The sequence below is a fragment of the Pistacia vera genome, unplaced genomic scaffold (genome assembly GCF_008641045.1).
Source record: "Pistacia vera cultivar Batoury unplaced genomic scaffold, PisVer_v2 Contig431, whole genome shotgun sequence".
Lineage (NCBI taxonomy): Eukaryota > Viridiplantae > Streptophyta > Magnoliopsida > Sapindales > Anacardiaceae > Pistacia > Pistacia vera.
This window is the reverse complement of record NW_022196259.1, coordinates 63,460-72,244: the sequence shown is the minus strand read 5'-3', so window position 1 is coordinate 72,244 and position 8,785 is coordinate 63,460. Positions and strand designations below refer to the sequence as shown.

At 36.9% G+C, this 8,785-nt stretch overlaps 1 protein-coding gene across 1 annotated transcript; it reads right to left on the bottom strand.

The window, feature by feature from the left end:
- Positions 1 to 1,623: 1,623 nt before the first annotated feature.
- LOC116143659 lies at positions 1,624 to 4,759 on the bottom strand. The gene is made up of 3 exons (XM_031429106.1): positions 4,537 to 4,759; positions 3,180 to 3,258; positions 1,624 to 1,855 (listed from the first exon to the last, which is right to left on the bottom strand). The coding sequence occupies exons 1-3, from the start codon at positions 4,686 to 4,688 to the stop codon at positions 1,787 to 1,789; spliced, it is 300 nt and encodes a 99-aa protein (XP_031284966.1). The 5' UTR covers positions 4,689 to 4,759; the 3' UTR covers positions 1,624 to 1,786.
- Between the last annotated feature and the right edge of the window lie 4,026 nt (positions 4,760 to 8,785).

Below are 8,785 nucleotides of genomic sequence, written 5' to 3'. Positions count from 1 at the left end.
AGTATTTTTCCCCTTTGTAAACTGATAGTCTACTGGATATCCAATGAGTTTATACCAAGACTCTTTTTTAGTCCGACTATATGACAAAAATCACACTCAACATATGGTTTCTTGCCCTTATACTTTTGATTCTGACTCTGACCTTTTCCAGTATTCTGTGCATATAATGCAGTAGTGACCTCAGTGTTTGGACTCATTCCCGTTAGAACTTTCTGACTCTCATCTTGGTGTACTACAAAGTAGGGTTGTATAACACTTGGCAAAGGATTCATGAGAAGAATTTGATTGCGAACCATGGAATAGGAATCATTTAGTCCAATTAGAAATTGTAGGAGTTTTTGTTGATTCAAATGTTCCAAATAGGCCTTTGCAGAAGTGTTGTCAGGAACAGGAAGATTGACTAAAGAGTCTAATTCATCCCAAAGAGATTTAAGCCTGTTGTAGTAGATGGCTACTGAATTCGTTCCCTGTGTTAAATCGATAATCTCTCGATGCAGTCTAAAGACTCTGGTTCCATTGACTATATGAAATAGTTCCTTCAAATCTTGCCAAACTGGAGCAGCGTTTGTTGAATAAACTATCCCATCGAAGATTTCTTTTGAGACAGAATTGAAAATCTAGGCGAGAACTAAGGAATTACACCTCTCCAATTGTGGTACTAGGCGTGAATGGACTGCCAATTTTGTGCATGTGCCATCCACAATCCCTAGTTTATTCTTCGCACACACAGAAACAGTCATGGCTCGACTCCAAATCCCGCAATTCTTGGTTCCAACTAGCTGCTCAAAAACCAAAATAGATCTTGGAGTATCAGATGGATGAACATAGAAAGGTGAATTTGCATAAATTGAAGGTACAACTGAATCTTCAATAGAACTAGCCATGGCTATTGAGCTAAAACAACAAATTTGAGCTGAATCAGAAAGGAACGAGCTAACCCTAGAGCTTAAAAGAGATTTGAAGAATCTCGAGTTTCTTCAAACTTGATTTAGAACAGAAGAATAACTCTAATTGACTTCATTGTCGATCGAAAATGAAACTCTACTGCTTTGATACCATGTTGAAGTTTGCGGAATGAAACAGAGAAGAGTATTTTGATTGAGAATGAACTAACTACCTTTATTGAATGTTTAGCTTCTTTATATACAAGCTTAACAATTTAGTTAACAACTAACTTGAGTTAACTAACTAACTACAACTAACAAACTCTGAGTACCAGACTAATAGACTAACTTAACCAACTGCATACAACTTTTACATTGTCTTTCAACAGTTCTCGAGCAAAATCAACAAATCAATTATGCTTTCGTACGAGGAACATGGTTGAGACACTTTCTGACTAGCCAAGCAAGTATCAATGAAAAGAGAATAACACAAATGCCTTCAGAACATTCCATTGTCAGGGAATCAAATTTTCTGTGTCTATGGACTCCTTGACAAAATATTATTCCATCATCTACTCTCAATATCGTCCAAATTTGATTCATCTTTCAGAAATATTTTTCTTTAATAGGAATCTTACGGAAAATCTAAATCACTAATAAAACATCCATCTTTGTCAGCTCAGTTTACTATTTATTAATTGGTATAAAATGGGCGCCTTCCTCATCAAAATCATTAGAATTAGTAACAAACAAAAGATCATAATATTAATTAATAAACTTTGAAAGCAGCTGAAAGACGCTCAGGGGATGGGGGAAAGAAGCGGAAACACAAACTTGTCTTCAGGGTACAGTCTCATTGCTCAAAACACCAGTAACAAAGCACAAATATTTAACAGAAAAGCCTAAGGGAAGTATACAGGCCAGTTGTAATAATATGCTTCTCGGAGCTCTTTGTCCATGTACTGATTCCACTGGAAGCCACAAAAGAAGGAAAACAAAAAAAAGATACAATGAGAAGATAGGTTTCCAAATTGCCAATGTAATTAAAAAGCCATCTGTACTTAGCATACAAAATTCAAGATATTTTAGCTCAAAGATGTAACATGAAATAAGCTAATACTTTCAAACCCAGCCCAATGGTCATCAAAGTCTACTAATAAAATTCATAAAGAGAAAGCATGTTTTCTGTTGAGTTTTCAAAGAGGGATATGACGATAAATTATAATTCTCAACTCATAAAAGAGAGGACAAGATTGTGATTCTTTTTTTATCCAAGAACACAAGAAAATTTTAATTCAAATCAAGAGAAGAGAGAAGCTCGAGATTACTTTTGGGAGAGTATTAACATGTTATTAAAAGATTTTTTGCAAAGAACAAGACAATATATTGGAAGGATTTTGAAATGCACGGAAAATAGGTTTAGTATGACATTAAATTTCTTTTTTTCAGTATTCATGTTTACCTTCTTGGTCTGTCAATTGATTGACACTAAAAACAGGTTTAGTATGAAGTTGAAATATATATTTTTCTTTTATGATTAAAAAGACTTCTAGTAGCCAGTGGATTTACAAGCATATCTGAATTGATTAGGTACAAGGTGTGAGTGGATTTTACATAGATCATATTTTGTTAAATGTTTTTATAATCATAATTTTTATTTTATTTTATTTTTATCTTCTACAAGAACAAATGAAATTCAACTTCAATTGATAGACAAGAAAGTAAAAAAATAAGGATAGACAGGAAAGTGAAAAGATAATAGATAGAAAGAAATTAATATGATATTGAACCAATTGTTTCCCCTTTATACCAAAGAACTTTCAACGTCTTGCTACAGCTTCTACACTTCAACAAAAAAAATTCTCTCTTTTGTTTCTGTTCTTTGTGAAAGACTTGTAATCACATCCAAAAACTCTCTCAAAAATAGTTACCTTATATAATAAAATTTTCCTAAGCTTCTAAATTTATCTTGGTTTCTAAATCTGAATTTTGCTATTGTTCTCTAATCAAAAGTTAAACATGGCCTTATCATCCTTTAAAAAAATTCAGACGTTATTATCACCACACTCTAGAAGAAATTTACATGTGATTATCACATCCTTCTGTCTCCTTTCAAACCTTGGAACACTTCATAACTTCTTCTCCTAAAGATTTCTCAACCACGTTCTCTCTTCTTCGTTTTTCCTTCTTTTCATTATTTTTCATATGGGCTGTACTAATGGACTTTGATAACTATTGGGCTGAGTCAGTAAGTATTAACTTAAGGAGTGTTACAAGAGAAATCGATCAACATACCTTAAATTTGTAAGGCTGATTCTTCGCCTTCGCCTTCTTCCAGTGGTAATGCTCAAACATCATTGCCTTGTCATGCCAACTGCCAATTTAAGTATTTCAAAAATATGAGACAAAGAATAGTTAGCTCTTTCTCCGATAGCAGAAGAAGGAAAGGAGAAGCATGCAAAAACATTAAAACACAAATTCAGATTGGACTAAAGCTGCAAAAGCAAAACACAATCATCATGCCAAACAGAATTAAACAATTATGTACATGCACACAGAGAATCTAAAGAATAAGAATAAAGCAGAACTGAAAAACAAATAATCTGACAACCCATGGTAACATAATGCACCCACAAGATGCAGAAACAGAATATGCAAAACCTAGTAATTGGACACATGTGATCGTAGAAAATATTTAAATGCAGAAACTATATAACCCAGGCAATGGCACGGTTATGTCTAGATTCTCAAGAATAACATGAGTGACTTTCCTGAATTAAGCAATTCCAACACTTTGAAAGCCATATCCAAAGTATTAGTTAAGCACTCTCAGGTTTTCAACACTGATTCTTTTTTAGTGAAATTATGCGATAACTACTAGCACATTTCAAGCATCACCAAAGAGATGCTTCTATTAACAACAGTTTAGCATGTGATTAATGCCAAATAATAACCCAGGAAGCTAAGGACCAAATGGGTAGAACCATATATAATGATGTAAAAAATCCATGCCCATCAGTTCTCAACATCCAAACACACTCTTTTCAGCTTATGCTGGACACATGCCAAGATACTCAAAAAAAAGTCAGTTTGTCTTCGACGAAGCACTCTTTCTCTTTCAAATGTTAAGAAATTAGAATTGATAGGCAACACTAAAAACCCTATTACTTACCACTTTTTACTTGAATGAACATATGAGATGCCACAAAATCCATGTAATTAGAAACTAACTGAAGATAGAAATAACATATAAATTAGAAAATATCAAAATTCCTTCTATTAGAAAATAAACTTCCATTGAAGGTGTGGTCCCTGCTTATTTAAAAAGGGCAAGGGATTCGCCCTTAATTAGGTCAAAGCAAAGGGGACGGAGCAACAGCACAACCATTAAGCTAATCAAACGCAATGAAATTAAATGGGAATTACACATCCTCTGCTGTGACCTACATAACTCAAACGAAACCCCACAATTAAACTCAACTCCTAAGCAAAATAAGAACCATTAAAGAAATAATCCTTTCATGCAAGCAGGCCAAACAAAGACCAAGAATAAATTAACGAAAATTCAACGCTCAAATAGAATTGATTGGAATAATCAATAACATATTAGCAAGGGAAATTAGTATAAAAAGAGAGAAGAAGAAGAATGTACTTGTACTGATTGGAAAGCTGCCACAAGTAAGGACTGTTCCAAGTGCAAACAGAGAAGCCAATGGCTCCGAGCCATATATTGAAGAATCGTTCCGGGTCAGCGTGCGGGACACCGGGGTCTCCTCTGTATGCATTTCCAAAGTACTTCTCCATTTTCTCACTACCTGCGTCGTTTGTGTCGCTCTCTCTTCTTTATCGACCTTTATCAGTTTATCCCGAGAGAACATCATTTGTCCCCTTATAATTTTCGGAAGTTCCAGCTTTAGGTAACTATAGACTCTTCCTCACCCCCCAAATTTTTCTAAAATTATCAATCACCCCCTAAAACCCAACTTCCACCCAAACTCTATTAAAGAAAACACTAAGATGGTATCTTCAATGCCTTTTCCTTTCTACCCCTCATTTACCTCTTTCTTCTCTCTAACACATATTTTCATATTTGTAAAGCTCTGTAGGTGAGTACCTTGGAAGGGCACCCTAGTTGCTACCTTGACGGTGCAGCAAGACGACACCTCCAATGTTGAGTTTCACACTATAGGTTGTGACTTTGACGGTACTTAAATGCTAATTTGGGTCGTTGACGAGCTACCAAGCCATGGTGGTCCATTGCGTTGCTACTCTATGATGCTTCCAAGCTTGGAAGCTTAAGCCATTGCTTCCCCAAATTGGTGACGTTAGGGTTTTAACATGAAGATGATAAACCTAGTTCACAGTAAGGTTGGCAATTTTCGAGGAGGAAATTTAACTCGCCAAACCTCCCAAGTTTGCATTTAAAAAAATGACCCTGAAAAAATTTTGCATTTTTTTTTTTTTTTTTTTAAGTTTGAAAAACTGACGTGGCACACTTAAGAATCACTAAACATGTCAAAATTGTTAAATTGAAAAAGTTCAAACATATGTGGGTAAATAGTATAATTAACAAAAATTTGATTAAATTTTGAAAATTAAAAACGACCCCCCAATCAAAATTGATTAAGCAGGCTCAACCCCCCCACATTCAAATCGCTTAAGCGACCTAAGAAACCCGACAAAAACAACCACCCTTCACGGCGTTTTTCTTTCCATTTTCTGCCACCCATTGTCGAAATCATTTGCTATTTGTATTGAAGACATTCCCTCTTACTTACAAAGAAACAATGGCTGACCTAAACAAAGATTTTGACAAAGACCCGGCCCCTTTTCAAAGCGTGGACGCAAGTGGTTCGAAAATTGGAGAATCGGAGGTTGTGGTGGAGCAACTTTTGATGACTAAAGTTGCTTCACTAGGAGACGATACAGCACCAGCAGAAGACATCTCGCTAGCTGAACATGGGAGGGCAAGAGTCGAAATTGAAAATAAAGAAGAGGATGACGGCTTAACTTTAGGCGAGGAGGAAGAAGATGAAGAAAAGGTAATAATCTATATATTTTATGAAATTATTGCTTGTTTGTGCCAATTTAGGGATATTTGGTTGGTGTTTGTTGTTAGGATCATTGTTGCATTTTGTCGAATAGTTGGAGGGCATTAGAGAAGTAGATGTTTTGGTCTTCCAAATGGTCGAGGAAGGCAAGGGAGGCCCTAGGGAGGTTGTTTTTGGCAAGGCTATCCACGCGTAGACAACCCTGCAATATGTAAGCAAGCCCCGAGTGCCCCCCCCCCCCCCCCCCCCCCCCCCCCCCCCCCCCCCCCCCCCCCCCCCCCCCCCCCCCCCCCCCCCCCCCCCCCNCCCGACCCGTTGGGATGGAATCACTCCCATCCCTGTCCCAGCCCGGCTCGATGAACGAGGCTTCACGGGGAAATTCTCCTCGCGGGGATTTTTCCCCGAACATAATAAAATATATCTATATCTAACTTAACATAATTTATTAGGTAAATTGATTAATTATTCAATTGTATAGAGACTTAGGCTTAGTTAGCCCTATTAATTAATTATTTTTTCATAAAATTAATATAACAAAATTCAATCTTAACATAATTTACTAGGTAAATTGATTACTTATTTAATTGTATGAAGGTTTAGCCGATTAGGCTTAATCAACCCTGTTAATTAATTAATTTTTCATAATATATATAATTTTAACATAATTTATTAGATAAATTGATTAATTATTCAATTGTATAGAGACTTAGGCTTAGTTAGCCCTGTTNTTTTTTTTTTTCTTTTTGCAGGGAGTGGTCCATCCGTTCATCACTCCTACTAGGGCTAAATCGATGATGGATTATGTTACATCGTTCGTACCATTGGATGATGTTTCCAATGAGAAGATAGACCCCCTAATGCAAGACTTAGAAGGAGTCACGCATTTGATTGCAGTTGAAAGGCTTCTTGTTGAGCATGTGTTTAAGGCCGAAGGTGTAGTACGCGGGACAAATGAGGAGGAAGACATGGAGGCTGAGGTTCATATGCCTCCTCCTAATTGGAAAACGGTACAGCAAGTACCGGTTTTCCAACGCATCCTCAATCTAAGTTGGTTGACCTCATAAACGGTCTAAACAAGTTTGACATATTGAATGACAAGTTTGACATGTTGAGCAACACTATTTATGAGAAGGTAGATAAATTGGAAAAGAGGGTGCAAAGGGTGAAGGAGAAGGTTGATGTGGTCTTGGAAATGGTTGAAGTTCAACCAAAGAAAAGAGAGACCCGAAAAAGTAAGCATGTGAAATCCCCTTTCATGGAATTAAGGTATGAAAAGAATAGGAGAGTTAGCAAAGAAAAAGAGGAAGCCAGAGGAAGTGGGGAAGCTAAACCGGCTAATAAGGAGGAAGCCAGAGGAAGTGGAGAAGCTAAACCAGCTAAACCGGAGGAACAAGGAGGAAGTGGGGAAGGGAAGCAAGCTGATACGGAGGAACAAGGAGGAAGTGGGGAAGTGAAGCAATTAGAACTTGATTTGTTTAGGGCAGTAGATGAGGAAGAGAAAATTTCCTTTTATGCCTATTACAATGATGAAGGAAGCAATGTGGTTATGAAGTGCAAGACCAAGGATTATCCCCAGAAGTGGTTTGATCAAATTTTGACAATGGACCGCTGGCTTGACGACTTAGTGAGTTATTTTCCAGTATTTTTCCTTATTTTTGCTTATGTTTTCCATGGCGTATTGTGTGATCACTTAAGCAATCTGTTTTTTTTTTTTTTAACAGATCGCTTAAGCAATCGGTTTTGATTTGATGACACTTATCATGTTGTTTTGATTTGATGCAGCACATTGATGAGGTTTTGGCACTTATAACGTTGCGACAGAGCACTAATAGTGATATTTTGTATCTGCACTGTGTCATCATTGATGTGTCCTTTGGCCAAAGCCTAGTAAGTACATATGAGATGTTAAAGAAAAATGCAAATGATGGAGGTGCAACAAGGGGAGGCAAGCGGAAAAGAATGGTCGCAAAGGAGTTAGACGGTGTCCTTGCTGACTATCAGTTTGATGAGAAGATGATGTAGGATGTGAGGGGGGGAAAGGCCTAAATGTGGTAACAGTTGGGCAAACGTGAAAAGAGTATATTGCATCGTGAACATCAAGGATATGCATTGGATAACCGTCGTTTGGCTACTGGAGGAGGGCTTGCTCAAGGTCCTTGATTGCAACTCGAGTATTTGTCAAGAGAGGTAGTAGGACATGGAGATGCAACCATTGTGTACATTGTTCCCGCGGCTGTTGCGAGACAGCGAGATGTTTCAGCACTTGGGTGATGAACTATTGAAGGAAAAGTGAACACACAAACGCGTTCTTGTCCCAACAAATGATGCAAGGTAATTTTTTTATAAAACTTACATAATACAATTGTTGTAAAAGTTGGCTCTAATACTAATGTCTTCCTCATATTGTACTGTTCATTGCGGAGTATATGCACTAAATTTTTTTGAGTTCAACATGACCAACACCCCAATGGACAGCTTGAATGATGATACAATGAGCAACTTTTGGGAGCGCTTGGCTAGTGAGTGCTTTCATGGTCATATGGATCCCTTAGTTACTACAGAAGGTATGCTTGTGATCACTAATTTGTACCAGTTCTTGATATACCGGTACTTTTATTTTGTGTTTGTTGGTGATGTTGTAGGCATGGATCATTGAGTCATTGGTTGAATTTAGCCTTAATAAACCAGTCGGCCAAGTCTATTGCATGGTTTTTTGCTAATGAAACGTTGTTTGCTGGGGCATAGGTAACTTGAACATGGAAATTCTGCTATTTTCATTATAATGTAGTTTTTATTATTAATACAAATTCTACTGATTGCTGTTAGGATTGTGAAGCATGCCATATAAAT